Source organism: Haemaphysalis longicornis, unplaced genomic scaffold (assembly GCF_048455015.1).
Source record: "Haemaphysalis longicornis isolate Haplotype H1 unplaced genomic scaffold, Haemaphysalis longicornis Haplotype H1 scaffold_2, whole genome shotgun sequence".
Taxonomy (NCBI): domain Eukaryota; kingdom Metazoa; phylum Arthropoda; class Arachnida; order Ixodida; family Ixodidae; genus Haemaphysalis; species Haemaphysalis longicornis.
Genome location: NW_027526295.1, coordinates 156,665,255 through 156,687,292, shown reverse-complemented (window position 1 = coordinate 156,687,292; position 22,038 = coordinate 156,665,255). Strand labels below are relative to the sequence as shown.

The 22,038-nt window shown below is 49.1% G+C and overlaps 1 protein-coding gene across 1 annotated transcript in view; it reads right to left on the bottom strand.

Annotated features, from left to right (window-relative positions):
- Window positions 1–22,038, bottom strand: part of Ia-2 (tyrosine phosphatase IA-2) — a gene marked incomplete in the record, with an annotated part of 628,737 nt that overhangs the window by 30,147 nt on the left and 576,552 nt on the right. The window contains 5 exon segments of the mRNA XM_077698486.1: window positions 5,492–5,611; window positions 7,220–7,297; window positions 8,895–8,968; window positions 11,885–12,032; window positions 15,223–15,277. Coding sequence (XP_077554612.1) covers window positions 5,492–5,611; window positions 7,220–7,297; window positions 8,895–8,968; window positions 11,885–12,032; window positions 15,223–15,277 — 475 coding nt within the window.

The following is a 22,038-nucleotide window of genomic DNA, read 5'->3' as shown; positions in this document are numbered from 1 at the left end:
TTTTCTTTTTATCCGAATTTGAAGTCTCCGAATATTTCTTGCGTTTTTTATAACGCAAGAAATATTCGGAGACTTCAAATTTCGCGCTACAGTGACGTAACATGCTCAGGCGTGACGCCACGGAGCAAAGTTCTAAAAATACCGGTATCAATGGGTTAACTGCAGATTAGCATACGATCTAACAAATCAAGAATCCCCACTACAATTGCGCAGTCATGTTCCTTGGCGGCGGCTTTGACTAGCGCCTGCCAGTGGCACAGGGGAGATTCTGTGATGTTATAGAGACCTCGCCAGAAAGTGGTTGGTGAGTCGCCACCGCCCCATATATTTTCTATATTATCCCGATTATCTCCTAAATGATTTCGGTAGAAATAGAGTCATTGTTATCGAGACAAATCAGCCTCTTTAATGAAGCGAAATTGCATTTTGTCTTCATGGCCCTTAGGGTGAAGGACGTGTCTTTGTGACAGAAGGCGTGTCGTGCTTTGTTCTCGTTTTTACCAGACACGGGACGTGGCTAGGTCATAGTACCTGCAGGTGAGCTCACTCAAGGATGGGACTACGTCGACTACCAACGCTCTTCATGCTACTATGTTACAGCCTCTTCCTAAAACGCAAATCGGAGCAGCGAGATCTCGTAAGCTGTACGCTTGCTTAGTACCAAAATGACACTACGAGTTGGTTAGTCATGGGTGGTAAACAGTAGACTCGACCAGCGCGGGAAAGGAGCGGTTGGAGGTCAATGGGAGCGGCCTTCGTCCTGCAGTGGACCTGAAAAGGATGATGATGATGATGATGACGCCCCTACTTGTGCATTTTATTGCTTGAATCGGCTGGAATGGCTGCTGTTTGGTGCGCGGAGATACTTCAATGAAAGCACTTCTGGTGCACTTGGAGCAAGCCTTGATGTATGCGCCTTCGGAGTCGTTATATAAACCTTTTTATTCCGTTCTCTGCGTTTTGAGCAAAGGTTAAAATTACCGTCCCCGTTTCTAGCTTCAATACAGCGCGAGATGAGACGACGCTGCTTCCCACATCCCAATATCCCACATTAAAACACCTCTTTATGCCAATCAAGTACGCTTTCAGAATTCTGTACAACCGCGTTGCTTAATTAGTTCTGAAGCCTTAAAATCCCCCCCCCCCCCACCTTTTTTTTTCTCCGAGCGTTAATTCAGCGCCCGAAAGAACACGATGAGGATATAACTGATTGGTTTCACATAAATGAAACACTCCAACAACGAACTGATGATAAACAAACACAGGTAGAGAAATACGCGCGAGGGGACTTTATTGAACAGTTATTTTTTGTTGCTGTTCCTTTATGTGAACGCACGCGTGGTCACTGAGTGACTATTGTGCGAGGCGCGGGCGAAAACTGTCTTCCAGGAACAGCGGGTTCCTCTGAGCAGGCCCTTCTTTTTCCGAAACGAAGCAGACAGTACTCCCAAATGACCAAAAAAATGAAAAACAAAAACAAAAGTTAGCGTCCAACGTTACTCCCTTTCAAATGTCGCCCAGAAGAAACCGGCGTCATTACAGCCGTATTCACGACTCGGTCCGTTTTTACCGCCGTGTACACAAAGTTAAAGCTCCTCGTCGTTTAGGCCGCAGCTTACTTTGTATCTGTATGTATCTCGTGGGGAGCTCTCGCGGTTCTTTAGCATGTGCGTGCCGACGGAATTTCTTTTTCTCCCTTTTTCCCGCCCAATCCTCTCCCCTCGGTGCTTCGCTTCTAATTTCCATCTCAACGCTGTCCGGTAGAGTGCGCTTCACGTCAGCCTTTCACGCCATACCACCAGCCGCGCCGTGTACGCGCGCCAACCACTTTGAGTTCGTCTTAATTAAAGACGATGGTGCTCGCCCTCTCCACGCGGAGCGCCCCTCTCACGACAAAAATACGGCTTCCAAGCGGGCATACGAAAGCCTCTTCTCTTTTCCCCGTCATCGCGGGAAGGGAAAGGGGTGGAAAAAGGAAGAGACGTTTAGGGACGCCCCAGAAAAACCAAACGGGTAGTCTAGAAAACGCGACGACGTGCAGACCGGCCCGCCCGGATGGAAACTAACTACGCAGGAAGCGGCGGGTAAGAGTGAGTGAGGAGAAAAAGCGGGCGACGAGAGGGGGAGAGAGAAATGATGTTGAAATTCTCCCCGACGACGACGTCTGGCGGCCGCACTAATGAGGAATTGGAGCGTTCCAAGCAAGCTCCCGGTTGCAAACTGGTAGCGTGCGAGCTGGTAAACGGACGATAAAACCGTGCAAACGGGCGCTGGCTGTGCGAGCTCTAAAGAAGGGGGACCAAAAAAAAAAAAAAAAAAAGCGCACGAGAGACGCGCCGCGGCATGTCCGTCTGCGTGCGCGAGTACGCATACAAGTCGTTTGGTTTCGTAAGGCCGCCCAGCTGTCTCGACGATGCCGACGACACGCTCCTGTCGTCCCGTCTCGCAGAACTGGCGTGGAACGCGCACCCGCGAATAGAACAAATAAGCTCGGCTCCGCCGCCACGTGCGTCGACCGGCATGCGCTGTATGGGTTTGGGTGATGCAATCACCATTCGACCGCGACTGCCTTGTGCCGCCGCCGCCGGCTTTGACACACCGAATGTGCAGACTAAGCAGCAATACCACTACTCGCTAGACGCAGTAGTTGCCACTCCGACGAGAGTCATCCGGCCTGAACCGCCACTACGCTGAGTAAATATGGGAAAACTTCCACGGCGTGTCTTGCTGTATTGCCTGTCGGCACGAATTCGCGACGAGTTGGCGGCGGTTCTCCTCCGACGCAGCCCGCATTTACAAAGCATTCTTCGACCATCAGGTTCATTCAGCGGAAAACAAAGAAGCTTCCCGCACTTCGGTGCGGCGCAACTTTCAACAGTGACTTGCCGACCGACAATGCGGAACCAGCTTTGTTGGACAGCCGGCAGCGAAAATCTCCGGGACAATAAAATAATGTGTACTCCGGAGCCTGCATTTTGAGACTGCCGTTCGAACAAAATCCCTCCTAAGTGCACAAGTAGGCGTTTTGTGCGTGTCCTAGCGTAGGGAAAGGGAGCGCTTAGACCACTGAAAGCCCATGTCCCATATGCTGCGCGGGCGCCGGAAAATTTCCGGCGGTGTTGAATTCCTACGCGGTGATCGGCTCTGCCCGCAGTTATCCGTGAGATCTATACGCGGGAAGTCAATCATGTGAGACCGCGTGAGAATCCAATTCCCGCCGGAAAAGTTCTGGCGCCCCCGAAGAGAACAGGCGCAGCACTAACCATTGAACTGAACAAGAAGGGGGAAAGGGGGGGGGGGGACTGATTGTCGACTGAAACGAGGAACAGGTTGCCTAAAAAACTGCAGGCCGCCGCCAAGCTGAAGTAGTCAAGGAAATGAAAGGGTTTCTGCATGGCTGCAAAAGCTTGCACGAGACACGGCCGCTTTTTTTTTGTTGTTGTTCAAATTTAAGCCTACCACGCCTTTGAATGTGACTTATTCACGCGCGGTAATTCCCTTGACGTCGCAAGCCTTACAAGATAAGAACGCACAGGTTTTGATGAAGTGAATGTTATAGTGGTTCTTCATAAGTCTGGTTCGTTTCTAGTTAAGGACTGGAATCGACAGTCTATGCGAGATAACATTGAAAAGATGTGCAAACTTTCACGTGGCGCGGTGCAGTGTCCTTTTACGTCGTAAATTGCGTCGAATGCCGAACTAGTGCTTTCGATACCTAATAGATCATAAGCTAAATGCAATTATAAGCAGGAATGTGCGACATGTCAATTGAATAATATGGACTGCACATCTTTTATTACTAAAAGGGAAGCGGTGACATTATAACTAACCACTGATAAAGCATAATGCTGCACCCTACTTTTAAAAAAATAAATTTAGGGGGGGCAGAACGTTCCGGAAAGCCTAATGCAAAAAAAAAAAAACTGCATTCTTAACTGAACTTGAAGCCCCAGAAACTGAACTCAATTTTACAAAAATAAAGTGAAGAATTGTTAGTTTCCTTGTTCCATAGCCAGTATTTATTGAGAAGGAAACAGATTACATTCATAACCCGCCGCTGTGGCTCATTGGCTAAGGCGTTGCGCTGCTCAGCACGAAGACGCGGGTTTGATTCCCGGCTGCGGCGGTCGCTTTCCTGATGGAGGCGAAAAGTGAGAACGCTCGTTTGTACGAGATTTCGGCGCATGTTAAAGGTCCCCAGGCGGTCAAAATTCATCCGGAGCCCTCCACTACGACGCGCCTCAACGCCTGCGTTGAGTCGGCGCGTTAAACTCTATACAATCAACCAAAGATTGCATTAATAACGCGTTCGCTGATTGTGTTCTCCATTTCTGCCTCGCTCAGTGATGACTTCAAGTATAAAATATTTTGTTCATATTTACAATGTTACTTTCGCACCTTCCCGCATTGGAAAAATAAGCATCCCTCAGACATTACAAACAAGCCCCGATAATAGAGAGTTTTAGTTTGGCGTTTTTACGCTCCGCTCCGCTCCGAATAGCCCCGCTAAGCTGCAGCGGAGCGGCGAGCGATTTTCTCGTTTTAGTTACGCGTAATGCGCAGCGGACCGGTCCTTTCGGACTAGCAGCGCCGTCTGGCCAAGTTTGGCGTAATGAAACAGAACCGAAAACCATTTCGCCACTTTAACAAAGTAAAACCAGTACTTATAGCTTATTTTTTTATTAAGTATTAACACGTGCAATCGTATTGCGTTACTGGTCAATTACAATGAATGAAAATAAATTTTCGACTTGATGATAGCCACAAAATAGCCAACAAAGTTCCGTTCCAGATCCATTCGAATCCTTTTCGACGGCAAGGATCCAACGCGGCGTTTTGTTGTAGTGAACTTTAATAGTCCTGTGTAGTTTTTAAATCGGTTCGCAGTCGCCACTTCTCGAAGCAAACACAAGCCCTCGTCGATGCAGAACCGCTTTCGCGGTTTGCGCGTCAAATAAGACCTTGAAGCCGCGGCGCTCGTCGGAGGCGTGTTAGCCATCTTAGAATAAGCAAAGTCGTCGCACGCGCGCGAGAGTGCGCCCGCATCGCCCCGCCGCGCTAGCGGAGAGGGCCGCGACGGTCCGCTAAGGCTGCGTTTTAGCGGACCGTGCTTCTCGCTCCGCTAGCCCGCTTAGCCGCTAAGCGGAGAGCGCATGCGCAGTCGCACTCCCGCTCCGCTTAGCTGCTGAGCGGAGCGTAAAAACGCCAAACTAAAACTCTCTAATAATTGTGAACTGTAGGCTGTCATTCGCCGCGAGGCGATGCTCATTTGCTGTTATTTCGCCGTTTCCTTCGTGGATTAACGCCTGCGGTTTCTGTATAGGGCGCTCGCCTCACAAGGTGTTCTTTGTACCTTCTGCTCCGACCCCGCTCCCCCTATTTTGTACATAGGGAGTAGCTAAAATACAATTTATTGGATCGAATATTGTCAGTGGTTTCCCACGTACCCAGCAACGACTGGGAATCGAGGGAGCTGCTGCGTCATTGTTACCTCGTATGTGTGGTAGACCTCACTTCCCTCTTCGGGCCAGTAGCGATGACACATGGCGACGCCGTTCTCCATCAGCCGGCTGAGCATGACGATTACCACGCTGCCTTGTTCCCAGATCATCTGCGAGATAAGTACACACACACACACCCTGAGCTGGAACAGTCCCAAACGGGGAACAGCGCCGCCGGCGAGCAATCCCACGGCCCCCACTGCGTTGCACGTGGTCACCGCAGTCTCAAGGCGGACATTTCACCGTACGGTTACATCATATTTAGTACTTGGAAAGGGTCGTGGCTCATTTTTTTTTTTTCGCAAGGCGGAAGAGGGAAGAAGGTAGACCTCTGGACCACCATCCCTCACCGACGTCTTTCATTCCATACATTCGGTTGCTAGAGGAAACGTTATTTTATTACGTGCGTAATAAACGGCTCACATAAACACTGTGAACATGAATGGTTCACGAAAAGCAAGAAAATTGCAAGCCGGGAAGTATCTGTGCTATATCTCACCAGAGTATGAATATCCGGCTCTTGCGTAGAAGTGTCAGAATGTTTGTCGGCCATGACTTCAAAGGAAAAAAAAAAACAGCGTGTACGTCTCTTCTATGTCGTTTCTAAATGATGTTATAATTTTATTTGTTGCTTGTCTTTTTAAGAGACACGAGGGGGATTCTTCCCGCAGCCTGAGGGCAATGCGATGATTGATACCCCTACGTCTGTGATACAACTCGCAAAAGCAAGCAAAACAGGCGTTATTTTTATGACTGAAAATTTTAAACTCGTTATAACGCACAAAAACACGCGCAAAGTTCCATAGGTTAACTTCAGCATCTGGCGGAAGTGGCAAATGACAACGCATATGGCCGCCGCAAACCAGACACGGAACATTTTTACGTGATCGCTGAGTGTTGCAAATAACAGCAAGGGACGCAAATAAACATGCGCCATGCACACGTATCAGCCCCTACAACCTGGAGACGAACGGTAAGCGCCACACACTGCGCTCGCATTCGCCGGCTGCTACGTGCTTGTTAAGCAATCGGATGATCACAGTGAGCCACTGCAACAAAATAATGATCTACCACGTAACACGGCATAGGAAAGGATTAAAATTTGATTCGCGACCATCTGTATGTCATTACTTTGTCTGAGGAAAAACAGAAATCTTGCGTGCTTACATTACTTTATGTGATGCGTGTCAACAGGAGCGTCGTCCTGGTTATCATGCAACGCCTAATTATAAGCTGGCGGGGAGTCCATAGCTGATTCCGGCACGATTTTACAGAGTGTCATCCAGGTTCCAGGATTGTGAATTCTTTTTCTCTGCAACGCCCCCATATACGAATAATAGTCCTAACGAGCATTCGTAAAATCAGAACCCATGATAGGGAGCTCATTTTAGCACTATCGTATAGCCCGCAACGAAATACAGGTTAATCTTCGCTCAAAAGATGCTGACGGTAACCGGTCATTACTCACTCCAACTGGAGTTCACGATAAAATATTTCTGCGGTTATAATGCCCAAAGTGAAAATTCTTCATTCTCCATTTCCTTTCGATAGAGGAGGGGATAGTACGCGCCGGCTATGGATACTAATAGATAATGTATCGTGTAACTGCTTTCTTAGGTGTGCTTGTTACTCTTTAATGCACTTTAAAGCACTTATGCAGTTGCTGAAACGGTTTTCGGAGTGGCAATAGTCGAGGATAGGAGCGCCGAACAACCAACCTGCCAGAAATCTGCAGCAGTGTGAGGCAACGGTCCTTGGCTTGCGATGTAGGCAGGGTTCCGTGGGTCGTGGTCCGTCTGCAGGGGCGAACACCGGTTAGTCCGCGACAGATGTTTGAGCGTCGAAGATGGTTAGGATTATGTTGAATAAGTTTGAGTATTTACATCAGTAATGAAATGGGAACCGCGAAAGCGCGGGAATTAAAAATGTAGGGGAAAAAAATGAAACCATTAGTCGCGCATCTGTTTGCTTCCCTGCAGATGTCGTCGAAAGACGAGTCTCCTTCTGCCCTTTCCAAACAATACCTTCTCCGCTCACTCTCGCCCACATTTTATGCTCTTCCACTCCTCCGTCGCTCTTCCCATGGTGAATGAAATGGAGGTTTGCTCGATAAAATTCAATTTTCCCGCGTTTGCACAACTCGCGCGCTGTATGCTGGGGCCTGTTGTTTCTGTTCTGCTTAAAGCAGCCCGAGCCGACACCCTTTGCTTTAGTATTTGGGTTTACGTACCTCTTCTCAACACCGTTTATAATGCGCTGTACTATTTTTTTTTAATTTGCGACAGCAAAAATACATGAGTATTCTTATTTCAAAGAACGTTGGTACTCTCGGTTATGTAAACCCGCCTATTTTTTGTGATATCTCGGAAGCGTCGACCGCTTGGCTGATCAGCGCCGTGTGACGGAAATCACGGGGAAACACGACGAGAGTTGTCGCATGCGCACAAAGCACTGGCCGCGAAAGTTTCCGTCGTCTGCTAGGCTCTTCTAGGAGCTGAGTGCAACCCCAAATCGCTTCCTTCGCTTATCACACTGCTCGCCGTCTTTGTTCAAAAGAAAGCCCGTTGCACCAATACTTCATAAAATGAAAAAAAAAACGCACATTATGATATTTGTTCATGGAATCCTTAGGCTGCTGCTATAAGTCACTTTCACTTGCCCTCTTTGCATCGTTAGCGGCTGTTACGCAGCCAGTCTGATAAGCGAAGGAAAGAATCCGGGGAAGCGTTCTGCTCCTTAAACAGCCTAGCAGACGACGGCCGCCGCTGCCACTGCTTAGTGCGCATGCGGCAGCTCTCGCCGAGTTTGCGGTATCGCTCCGTTGTACTGCGCGGATCCAGATAACGTTCGACGCTCCCGTAATATTAATAAAACTTTGGGCGGCTGTATTTATATATTGTCTCAAATATGCCTAAGGTTGCTTTGAATTCTTCTAAATAATCTGAACACGTATCAGCTATGGCAGTGATTTTAGTAGTTTGCAATGGTATTGCCTACACGTATACTTCTTGTTCAAGTGTTTCTTCAACTCTTTTATGACGGGTTGGCTGAATCAAGTCACAGGCAGAGCAAAACTTTTGTGTTCAAGTAGGCCAAGAAAGATAAAAAAACACAGCTATATTTTGGGTGACAATGCTGCGCGCTTACTGAAGCACGGCAGATCCCACGACACATCCATTTCACCACAAAAGGCAAGTGAAAATGGCAATTAAATTTGGCGGTAAAATAATCAAGCCAGACAAATTCATTTTTTTTTTTTGTTTTGCTCAATATGCGGCACTGCATCGAAAGGCAGCGCTGCATTCAGTAGCAAGGAAGTAAGTTCTTTCTTGTTTAGCAAAACAGAGAAAGTGATTTAGCCCACGGACTGGCTGTAAGTTCCAGGTAACTTACGATTGTGCTGGCGTTTATGTAGTCCGAGCTGTTCATATTGGACACGTCGTTCAGGATCACCCGCGAATGGTCGTCTGGGAAAAAAATCAGAAGGAAACACAATCCAGGTTATCCGTTGTACCAGCTTTCGTCCACCACGAAGCCTTCAGCCACTTACGCTCATAGACACCCTCGTACGCCTGCTCCTTTACAAGGCTTCCAAACGCTCGTTCAGTGTCACGGGTGGAATGATTTCGGACGCTGTCGAGGCCTACCATATAACTGAACGGAACAATCCCGCTTGCGCCACGGTATTGCGGAATGAGAGCTAATATGTTTGTCAATAGAGGCCCCGGGCCACTCGGACGAAGTCTCCCAGCGCCCACTGGTCACCCGAGCACAAGCCGTGGTGGCGCCCCCCCCCCCCCCCTCCACCCCCCACCCCCCTAGGCCAGTGGTGTCAATAAAAGTTTTTATCTCTCTCTCTCTCACTGGTCGTTCTGGTTTACTGTAAGGAAGGAGGGGAAATCTACATTATTTGGAGACGAAATGAAGTAACCGTGCGTCGTTTGCAGTCTCGACGCAGTTGTTATTACCGATATCATTTATTCTATAAGAAACGTATAGATCGTGTTAAAATTTCCTGTGATAACAGCAGCCATTCTGTGCGATTGTCACAAAGAACACCAAAGTATGAGAAAAAAACTGAGTTTTATAGGTAGATTACAGTGCTGCCACCAAGCCATACAGTGTAATTCACCACTCGCGTCAGCCGCTGTTGTTTATTAACACAGAAAGAGCATTTGTAAATGTATAAAGCAGGGCTTCGTAAATATACGAGAAATTACTTCACGAAGACTTTGCCTTCACCCTTCGGAGCCGTTAAAGTTGACCGAGGCTTCTTTGATAAAGTGTATCACTCGGATGAAAGAGAACCTTTAAACGTTTTTACACTCATACGGTGCAGATGCGTCAAATATTTTATTAACGTTCAGATTTATAAATCAGACATGCAAACTTCTTATGGGCGATGCGCCGCCTTGAAACGCACCGTCGGGAAATAACTTCCACCGGTAAATTTGGGGAAAGAAAAAAAGATAAGAAAACGCGTCTCCCGATCATTCCTTATCCCCCTATAATGATCCCAGGGACTCGATATGTGCCGTGAATCCTTCTGAGCAGACTTCCAGTCGCCCGCTCTTATTCGCGCTTCCTCCTCAGATTTCAAATTTTAAATAAACGAAGTAGAAAGCGACAAATAATGAGGACAGGTGTCGTCTTTTGCACGGGCCGTAGCCACTCGGGCTTCTGCCAAAGCCCCGGGTTGAGGAGACTGTACCTACGTCGCAAGCTCGCTCTGTTCCGTGCGGAATAAGGCGCTCGGGTGAAGGGGCCCGGTAGGCCCTCGCAAGACGAGACGTGGGGAGATTGGGGGATTGTGGAAGGAGGAGGAAGCAGTAAAAAAGGCGGGAAAGAGAGGCACGAGAACGCGGCGCCCCTCTGAGCGGGTGGGTGGCCGCGCGAGTGAATCGATCGTCGTGACCCGTCCCGCCGGTCTCTCGCCGTTGCCCAGGACGCCGAGTCGGGGACAAAGCCGCACGTAACGACGTCTAATCCCGTCCCCCGTACGGCCTCCTCTTTTTTCCCAGCGTGCCCACAAACGCTGCAGTCCCCAACGCCCCGCTGCCCTTCCCGTCCTCGTCCCCAGTCCGGCGGGCAGCCCAACCGAGCAGGCTGCTCGTGCATCGGCAGGAGAATCAGCAGCGAAGTGTTCGGACTCGCAACTCGCGAGTGGCGTCCGTTCGTGAAGTTGAATGCAGCGCTCGGAAGGCCGTGCAGTGAGTCCGCAAAGTACGTCGCTGTCGAACTGTTCTTGTGTCCAGGGTACGCTCGCGTCCCGCGCTTTCAATCGGCCAGTTTAATAAATCTCGATAACACATGTTCGTGGTTGGACCGGGATTCACCGGGATTCCTGTAACGTCATCTCAGTCGCTTTTCGCCATGCAAGGCTAGTACAGGCCCCTTGCGAGGACGCATGGGCGCAACGGGTCGGAGTCCGTGTGCGCGTGTGCGGAAAAGCGTTCCATCCGTCTGCCCAGCGCGACCTCCTAGTTGATGCGTAATGCCGGTCCCGGAGGAAGCAGATGCGCCGGAGGGACTTCCTGCCTTCGTTCTGCTCCCGGAACGGAAGGAGCAACAGGTCACCCTTCTGCTGGATCGAAAGAGTCTGCCTAGTTGGGGACATTTGGTGTGGTGCATAGATTGATTCACTGATTGTGGGGTTTAACGCGCCGACGCTACAGGCGATGAGGCGTGCCGTAGTGGAGGGCCCCGGGTTAATTTTGACCACCTGGGGATCTTTAACGTGCGCGGAAATCTCGAACACACCGGTGTTTTCGCTTTTCGCCTCCATCAGAAAAGCGGCCGCCGTGGCCTGCAATCGAACCCGCGTCCCTGGACTCAGCAGCACAACGCCATAGCCGCTGAGTTACCGCTGCGGGTGAAGGGGTGCAGGGTATGGTGAAGAAATGCTGGAGGCAACAAACGGGTGTTTGGAGAGACAGGAACGCGTACGTGGGGGCGCCGTGGTGTTTGATTCCGTTCCACCCTAAAGTAAGAAGAAGAATGACGGCCGGAATGCAGCTGCTTGCGACGGGCTCAATAGCATTTAGGCTCCCAAAATTTGTTGCTTCCATGGGCTCGAACTAGCTACCGAAACCCATTTCGCAGACATATTCGTTTAAGATTACAGACTATCATTCTGATTGCATTGGAAGGTACCAGGGCACAGGCTTCGAAATATTCGATCGCAACCTTAGTTATATACTGCAGCATTAAAGAGAGAACGTTCCTGCGAGCGAAAAGCACGTCGTGTATAGTTCATCAAATCCATGCCAATTCGCTTTCTGTTCGATAACGTTTCAGCGGAGGCTTTTAACCACAGTTTGTAGCATTCTACCTTACTTCGTGAAGAAGCGGATTTCGTTGAAAAAGGAGTTGCGCATACTCACAGGTGAGAACGTCCGGGTATCGGTTCTTCTTCATGTTGGCAGGCAAAGAGGCGGCCGCAGTGGAGCAGGGGTCCGCCTCGTACGCGCACAGCGCCTCCCACTCGCGGTCCAGCCGGTCCTTGCACTTGAGGTGGTCCTCCATGTACGACTGCGCGGGAGGCAGACAGGTCGCGCTCACCACAGCACGCCAATGCAGAACGCCAAGAAGATGATAGAGGGGACCGCGATTCTCGCCGCAGGCATTCCGCTGAGTGCAACACAAACTGAATGAAACCTCACTTGGCACTCTTGTATTTTGTTTGGTTGTATTAGGACGAATAAGCGCCGAAATTGAGGATTTGAGCTGCGAGTTTCCCTGTCCTATCTGGACGGATAAAGAACTTTAAACACTACCTTTGTGCTGGTTTGTCTCTATTCTTATATGCCCACGGTCATTATTGTTTAGGGTGCACTGCACTGGTTCCGGACATGACAGGGCTTCGGAACGGGCGTTGACGCTGCTGGTCCTGTTCAACAATCGACAAGTACGTCGCTGCAACGCAGCGGCAACCTAACAACATGCGTTGTTTTCGGATTAAGGCTTTCTTCAAACCCTTGCAGCGCATAGGGGTTGACATACTACGATCCTGACATCCTTTCAGAGCCTTCTCAGTGCTGCCACTGCGGTCCGTCGCAGCTAAACACAAGGCGCGTCTGAGCTTGTCTTTTCCAGCTCAGACTTCATCTGTGCGTCCACGCTCACCCGGAAATTAGGGAGCGAGGGGATAGGGACGACAGCTACCAGTGAGAGTCCAGGCACGGCCGCTGGATGCGCCTTTCATCCAGCGGCCGTGGTCTAGGACTAAAGAGAGCTCGCGGACTTCTGAACACGCCGACAGAAGCGCAGGGAAGTTATTCTTTCTGCCTTCCACCGCTCGCCGGGGGCGGGCGTGGGGTCGAAGTTTGCAACAGCCCTGGGGGACGCCGTCGAGCGGTACAAATCCGAGAGCGTCCCCACGGAGCCCGCTGGGAAGCCACGCGCTACCGGACGCCCGTCGGGCCCGCGCGCGGTGAATTACAAGCGAGCGCTCTCCATCCCTCGCCTCCGTTCCATCCTCTTCCGCCTCCTTTTTTATCTCTCCACATCCCCTCCCGCCGCGAACCTCAGCGAAGTTCCTCCATTCCATTTGTTTCACGTTGACGGGCCTGGAAATGACAGCGCGTTGACGTTGTTGGAGCAGCCTTTCCCGGGGTGCTCTGGTTTCACTTAGAGCTTGTCCCTTCGCTTTTTCCCTCTCTCCCTTTTCTCTTCCTCTCACCACCTGTGCGGTATCCGAAGAAACGCCGGGACAACTGCCCGCCAAGCGGCAGACAGTCGCGGCTGCGAAGGTGTACCCGTCTTTGACGACCCGGGATGTCCACTGTTGCTCTTTCTTTGTCACACTCTTCACCCTCTCTCTCGTGCACGCTGTCGGCTCTCTAAGGTTCCCGTTGTCTACATTGGCCGTTGGGAGGTTTCCCGACGGCTCCTTCTTGTCCGAAAACCATTCGAAGACATCTTTGTTTCCTCGGCATTTTTGTCACAGGGCTCTTTTTTTTTCCCCTCCTTGTAATTTGTTCTTGTGAATCAGACACACGCTTCCTTTCGGCAAACGCTTTCCCTTACTTGAGCGCCGATTTTTATTACAGCGAGGCTGTTACTATCGCTCTCTCAGAATTTTTTTGTCAGTTGTAGTCATCAATAGAAACAAAAAAATTAGACTGCGCTCCTTTTCATTCTTACAACTCCTTCTTACTTTGGTAAAGAGCGGGAACCTTTGCATTGTCGCTTTCTTTGATTGTGTTTTTTTTTTTTTCAAAACGAACGGTCGTCACAGGCCACCATAGCCAAGTTGTATCCCCCGGTTCGTTGTCTATGTACAGTGGTCCACAGTCTCAGCTGGAGCAACGCTTTACGCACTTATCGTCTCCTCCTGCTTTGGTGTAAGGTAATTTAGGCAAATCTTCTGCATGTAGTTGACGATTAAGGGGGTACTTAATTTATTCACATTCGTTTGAACCGTTTTTCGCCAAACGTTTTGAGGTATGCCACGTCAAAGCTAAATCTGGTGTTGCAGCAAAGTCTGTCGACGAGTGTACGTAAGGATACTGGCGAACTTAGTAAGACGCAGAATAAAAATTTTGCTGAGCTACCATCTCGTTGAATGCCTGACGAAGTCGGTGAACAAACGAAAAAGAAACAGTGGTGAGAGTATGAGCAGGCACAGCGCAAGGGGAGAAGAGGGGCTAAAAACTTAGTGCAGAATTAATCGGCGAAGCTCCGCGCATGCGCGGTGCCCTATGCAGCTGCATGATTCACATATCTGCTACAGTGAGAAGAAAAGGGCTGATCGTGTTGGAGGAGGCACTGGGCAGAGTATGTTCTCTAGACAGTGTTTGCGGAGCTATCGCAGGCGCGCGCATGCCAACCACTTCAGAAAAGGCCTCTTAAAATGTCACTCGTTTATCGAAGTCCTGGCATGCACTGCAGGCATATTGATTAGGAAAACGCGTGCGATATGAGCGACCTGTGAACAGTAAATGCAGTGTGCCTGTAAAACCGTTACTGATAGTTTTGCCCTCACAGCTTGCCTTCAGCTCTTCCAGAGAATGGATGATGAACCAAGCAGCGCCGTTTCCAAGCGCCGCCTCGACGACGAAGTAATGCTGCCGCGTCTCGCATCTTAAGACCTAAACGTAGACGTCCTCTGCAAATTTTTGAATAACTGCACGGAGCTCCTGTCATTCGATTTTTATTACCATTGTAGACTAGCTCACTTAAAACGTACGTCGGAAGGAACCAAGGCGCATTTGTCGGCCTTTCTTTCTTGGCGCACTTAGCCCTAGTTGGCCTCGCGCCATTAACATTCAAGCATCATCATCATCGCACTTGTCGGTGATATCTGGCCTGTGCCAGTCATGACGTTCCGATGCAAATTGTGGCGCCATGTCATAAAAATTTGACAAACTCACCCATCGAAACGGAAATTAACTCCGCAGAAAAGGAGGAAAGAAGCACATTGGGGGGTTCTTTTTCCAGCTTTAATGGTGTTCGTACGTCAGGTGCTTCAATTAGCGACTCTAACAAAAAATTAGGCACATAGGCCAGAGAAAAGAGACGGGAGCCTGCTTAGGAGCAACAAAGAAGAAAGAGCAGAATTGTCGGTGGTCACTTGAGAGTAAGAAAACGGGGGCCGAGTAGCGGACAACTTCAAAACCACCGGAGATGCTTCTTTAAATTGTTTTTATTTTTTGTGCACCGGAATTGAAATAGCAAGAACAAAAAATAAAATAACACACATGTGAAAGCCTTGGCTTACCAAGATCATGTGTCCGGTTGAAATGTCCAGGTTAGACGTCACCGGTTCCTCGCTCCTGAAAGGAAGAGAGAGGAGCGTTTCTAAAAACAAGACCTTTCAATTATCAATCAAGCACAGAGCGGAGGGAGGGGTACTCTTCGCACCGAATAAAGAAGAAACTCAAGCCGGCACACTTCGCCAGCAAAATGCCCGCCCAGGAGATAATGACCCGCGTGCCGGGGAAAGCGAAAAGATAGAGAAACGAAGAAGAAACCTTCCGAAGTAACCCAAACTGTCCTCCCTGAAGTCGTTAACTCCTGACAGTCCCCTGGCCACGCATCATTCGGCACTTCTCGAAGGCTGTGCTGTAGTTATCTTTGTCCTCCTCTTCCTGCGCCTCTTTGTGTAATTAAATCAGACGTAACTTGGCCGCGCCCATTTCGGGCCGCTTATAGAATTAAAGGCTGCTCCATCGTTGGAGTCTTTAAAGCAAGCACGGACGCTGAAACGGGCTGAGGATAAGAAGACAGATAAAAGATAAAAAGACAGTGATAAAGAAGGGAGCAAGAGCGAGTGGGCCTGAGTGCAATTAAGGTTCAACTTGGCGTCGCTCGAATGAGAATGATTGAACACGAATAGTGTCCTGGAGGCAATAAGAGACCGCGCTTCCCTTTTTTTCTTTTCAGGTACCTTTTCCCCAATTTCCCTTCGGTTTCAGGTTCCCTGAATGGACCGGGGCCTTGGCGGATCCTTTCAGTACGGTACAGTTTATGGAGCTATAGCAAGCAAGACGCGTCTGAAGTTTGCTTTGAAGGTAGCTTGTTTAGATCCAGAGCTTCAAATTCTTCAAACCTATCAAAACGGGCTTCACGCGTGCTTGCGGAAGGTGTTTTAATTGGGACTAGGTGAATATCTCGTACATGAAAAGTGGAGCCGTAGTTATCTCGGGCTCCCCTCTTAAAATTTGGCAAATCGGAGCATGACCTTGCACCGTACGACACAATTGCCATGGCAAGCTGCCTTCGCAACGTCATGAAAAAAGTGAGTATCATGAAGGGCTCCGGATTAATATTGACCACCAGGGAATCCTTAACATCCGTCGAAATCTCGAAAACACTGGAGTTTTCTTTTCCAGGGGTACTTTGAACGACAAAATGCATACGCTAAAGCTATAGCCGGTATTAGACGTGCGTATTCTTCTACCGATAGCGTGATGAACTTGGAAACGTTTATAAGCAGCAAGAAAAAATTGCAACATTTGTTGGCCGCAGTTCTTCTTGAAGGGAAGGGGGTCTACGCTAAAAAAATTGGGTAGTGAGAATATTCCAGACGCCCTGCAGCATTTCGGACTCGGTGGTCGAATTTACAGATTGTTCCGAAAGTTTTTATCCGGAAAATCACTTTGCTATGAAAAACAAGGGTCCAACAGCGCTGCATTTCATTCAACGTAATATTTCTGAAGGCTTAGTGCTAAGTTTGACACTAAACTAGTCAACTCCTAATACATCTGTCAAAAAGCGCACACGCCTCCATTTATGCCGGTATTTGACGATGACATTTCTGACTACATGCGCATAAATTTGTGTTTTTTTCTTTTCAATAAAGGCGTGAGTTAGTAGTACCGCAGTGCCCTGTCGATCGTCCCTCTGTATTTTCGTTGTTTATCGCGCTTCGTTTCATTTCATCTGCCAGTTCACTACCTCGCCCGCCATTCCTTCTTTCTGCGATACCATGAATTCGACATGCTATTTTTTGAAAAGAACACTGTCCTTTAATTGAAACGTTAATATTAGCGGATTGCTACCCAGCTGCGCCAAACACTGTATTTTCTTATTTTTCATCCCTCTTTACTTTCACTCCCGACGAAACGATGAAGGCACGCCATCATCACAATGGGGTCGGTGGAAAAACACGAGCGATGCAAATTCGGAGGCAATCGGCACCCTCCTACATCTCAGAATCCTCCATCTCGTAAAGGAAACTTTCTTCCCTTAAAACCGCTCGCCCTTGCCTCTCGCCCTTTACCCCGTTTTTTTTTTTTCCTGGCGTTATTGAAACAGGCAGTTATAACCGACAGAGGGCGGCTTGGAGCGGCAATAAAGGAAGCCCATATAACACGTCCTCCTTTCCTACACCCCTCCGCCTCCATGCGTACGTAGAATTCGAGCGCGAAAAGCGCCAAGCGCGGGAAAAAAAGGCCCGAGAAAAGAAGAGCGGGAAAAGAGGGAAGGCGATGTGTATCTCGCTGCGCAAAAACATCACGCACGTCCCTGAGAAACGGTTATCCCAGGGGCATTAACAACTGCCGTAAAACGATGTAACCGACGCAAAAATCGCGGCCCGCACGCATTGCTCCTCGGCGTCAATATATGGCGGCCGCTCGTCACGAGACGGGCCACTAAACGCGAAGCAGCGAGGAGAAGTTGAGGAAGAAGGAGCAACGATATTGGAAGGGGGAAAGAAGAGAAACAACGGGGGAAGAAAGCGTGCTCGTTCCGAAATATCGCCCGCACACGAAACAACACCCTATAGTCACGAGAAGGAACGCTCCCAATCGCCCCGCATGCGAGGGCGAACTGTTTATTGTGGGGCCGTAGACGTCGCTCACGCCATTCTTTTTTCACGGCCTTGTTGATCCCAGTTTTGCTGCGCCCTTCGATTCAGCGTGAGGCTAATATATGCTTTTTTTATAATACAGCGATCACTGCTGATGGCAGATGACGGGTTTTTGCGCCGGCGAGCGCGCCAATCGCATTGCTGCCTGTAAAGAGTACTTCACGGCGTGCGCGTGCGTTAAGAAGGAAAACCAACCTCGTGAAGAATTTGATTGGATTGTGATGACCACCCTGCAATCGTCAATGTGATTTTCGATATTATAATTTAAATCCCCGAAGTTAGCGCTAGTTCGCATTCCTCGTGTCGTACGCTCTACGTAAAAAGTAGCTCACTGGTCGGCCATTTTATGCGTTAACGTAACTGCGGCCGTAATTTGGTTGCAACACATTTCAGGCCTAACACTGCAACAAACAACCACGTAAATTTTTATCTACTCGCTTAATGGCAAAAAAAATATTTCTTTTTAATCGCGTCAGTTCTTAGAAGAAGAAGATTAGTGTTGTGTACCAATAATTTTCAGTGCCATTCAGCAGCGATAGCTTTCTTCGTAAAACGTCATTTGTTCTCCATAAGCGAGGGGAGGGCGGTTCCTCTTGGGTTGTCGAGCTACTCTTGTTCCGTCGAAGCGCCCTCAATAAACGCAAGGCAAAGAATACTGTAGCCAGACTTAGTTGGCGCTTGGGGCCCAAGATTCTGTGTGTTTAATCTAGCACGTGCGTTCATTCGGGTCCCAAGATTTCTCCCCACCCAGTGCCATATCACTGCGTATCGTTGGTGTCAAAGAGGTCATTGCATTTTATTTATTATTATTTATTTATTTAAGACATACTGCAGTCCGAAGACCAAGCAGGTGCTTTCTCCGAGAAACAAAAGAATCAAGCAGTAAGTATAGCGCATAAACAATAAAACGGCCAAGCGCTTCTTCCAAAGGCCGCACGCGAAAGCAAAACGACCACGCGCGCCCTATCGACGCCGGATGAAAGTGACAAGCATCCCCTCCGCCGGGAGTGTTCGGCACCGACACTGCTCCAACAGGAAGGGGAAAAAAAAGAAGATGGAGAGAAGGAAGAAAGAGAGATGAGGTATGAAACAAGAAGCAGCACAAAGCGAGAGAGTTTCGAGTTCAAAGGCGGGGAAAGGAAGAAATCTTCGGAGGCCATAAACATTCGCATTGGCCGTCGCGCAAATAAAGCGGATTTATTGTCATCCGCGACTGCTGCGACATCAGGGAGTGAAGGAAAACGGAGAATCACGAAGAAACAAAAACGAAAAAGGAGATTGAAATGTAAAAAGGAAGTGCGCGAAGTTGCTGCGGCTGCTGCCGGTGGCGGTGCCCGGTGTCGTGCGACCGCCGCAATCCGGTCGGTCCCTCTGCCGCGCCACGGTAAGACAGGTCCATCGGGGATTCCAAAATCGCGCCGCTCCCCCCTCCCTTCCTATCCGGGCCCAACTGCCCCCGCACTCCTTCCGGACAGACGTCGTGTACAGACAAACTGTTTGCTAGAGAGATCCCTCTTTTTTTTCCCGGACACCACGAATTCGCCGTCGTGAACTCCCTCTGGAGGCGGGAGCAGGGCAATGAAATAAGGGGCGGCTGAGCCAATAGAAAGAGCATACGAAGATAGATGAAGGGAAAGAAGCCCGGGAAGGAAAATGAGGTCGGAAAAAGAGAGAGAGAGAGGAACTGCGAGGCACGTTTGCGAATGTGAGAGGTAACAGGAACTCAAATGTGTCAAAGAAACCGCAGCCCCGTTGTTCGATTCGTCCCTTGGTGCACCTGTCCGCATTTTATTTTCCGCGCGTTTCGACTCTCCCTACGGGCTCTGCTAAACCTCCGTTAAGCTTCCGTTTGAAAACTTTAATGCGACTGCTTTAGTGTGCGTATAAACGCCAAAATGACATTTGTGTGTTGTCGCTGTGTTTACAAAATCATGCGGATCAACTGTGCCGTTTTGAATATATTTCCTGCGGCCCTTGACAGAGAAATATGACAGCGGAGTGAATGCAGCTGACACGACTACTTACTTTGAGGCTATCTGAGGAAGTGTTGCGGGGTGTCCATCCTGAAGTTGAAACAACTACACATCATTCCGCTTTGTCCCGACCTCGGAATGGGAGTGGAATGGTTGTAGCGCATCGACGAATCGAATGGGAACAGAGTTACATGCTGTTTGCTCTGAATGAAATGTGCTGGTTTTTCTTTGGACGGACTGTACCGGCATTGAAAAAGCGATTGGAAAGGCAGGTAATCTAATTCGGTGTTGGGGCAGGTTGCCAACATTCCTCGGTGGAAAGGATTGCAGGAGTTAGGGAGAGCGGATTAAAAGGGTAAAAGTGAGAGAGGGGACCCGAGAACAAATCGTACGTTCTCATACAGGCGCTGGAAACGTTCCTGTCAGCCAGTAGCGTCTGAAGAAAATGGGGATACTGCCTTGATCGGCCTCGTTGAGGGAGCAGAAGCTTTATTGTAAATGCGCCATTTCCGCAAGGGTCACTGCGTTAACGTTCACGGGTGCAGGGAATCACACCGGAGCAATGCGGTGTCCTTCTCGTTTTTTCTCCTCGTAGGGAGAAGGTCATTGGTCAGTACTAGCCGCCACAAATATTCTTATTGGCCAGTCGCATCTGAGAAAGAATGTACAGCTTTGATCGCCTTTTGTGAGAGTGATGATCAGGACCTATGTTCTCAAATTGCCTCCACTGAGATCGCTGGAATACTCGCAGTTCTTAAGTGTGCATGGAAAAAGATGACGCAATACGTGCTCAACACTTTTTTCAGCCCTACAGACTTCGCAGTCTACACTAACGGCCGTCCCGGTGACGTACGTGTTGGCGTTCGTAAGGCCACTCCTAATCACACGCGACAAGGTTGCCTGCTATCAAGAGAAAGCGGTAGGGGGCGGTGCTGGAATGGAGTATCCCGGGCGCAAAGATTGAAATTCGTGAAAACCTTCTTGTTCTATTTAGCGCCGCCGTGCGGGCGAAGAAACTAAGCATCATTGGGGTATCAATCTTCGATAACGGAACCAAGACGATGCGTTCACCGACGGGGACAGAGTGGGCAGCTTCGTGAATCAAACCATTGAAGATGATTCCACTGGAACGCCATAATTCGACCATTTAAGGTTATTTGAGTGCGTAGGCAAAAGAAGCCAATGGCGGAGTATCAGTCTGCCGAAGAAACCACTTACATAATTGATTAAGAAATGTTGTTTCACATACAGTTGCCGCGACAGTGTACTTGTTGCAATGACTACGTATGCCATCGCACAGACACAAACACAAAGTGTGAGCCGTCCATAAACCTGGAACAGATGATTATTGGGCTGCTGAAGACGTTATAGAAAGCGCTGAAATGAGACAGAAAAAGTAGGAAAAGGTTGGTTCATTTCCTCATTTTTCGGTGCACGCAGTCATATGGTGATTGCGGGAAAGATTTGCCAAACGTGGAAACGGCTGCGAGGCTCTCGCCATGGTCTGACATCAGCTCTGTTATCCGGGATACTGTGCGGCGAAGTCAGGCACTGAGTGTTTGAGTAGAACCATACTCTGCGGGGGCGTTTGAGTACCTCCCAATGAGCAGCGCTGTCAAGCTCCTTACAGATATATCTTGCACTAAAACAGCTGAGTTCTAGTATGGTTTTACGGCACAGTGCGAGAATGCGGCACTAAATACGTCACTAGGCCGCGAGTTTTTCAGGGCTGAATAGTTTGCCGGACGGATTGGCGATAAGTCCGCGAGCTGCAATGTCGAAACGGTCGCTTATCGGGACAAAGGGGAGCGTAAACCAGTTAGCGTGGTTCGGAGTGTGTTGGCTTGTTTATGGGATGCACGTTTCCTGGCTCCGGCCAGTACAATAAAGCGCGGTATAAAATGTGTTTGAGCCCGATCGGCAAGAACGAGATAAAGTAAAAGCGTAAAATAAGATAGAACTTCGGTGCCCCTGTGACAGTCACGGCTTCCAGAACAAGGAATTTCCGACGAGCCGGCAGGTAGGTGCGATGCAAAGCGTTTTATGGGCGGGGAGCCTGGCGTAGAGAGAGAGAGAGAGAAAAAAGTTTAGTGGCGCCATCGAGCAGTGTGCGACTATAAACAGCAAATGTCGTGCCAGGGGCAAATAAAAACTGAAAAAACGACGTGTCTGGACAATGAACGTTAATACCCGGGACAATGGACAATGTACATTCTGGACAATGTACGTTAATTATTGTCTTTGGTTG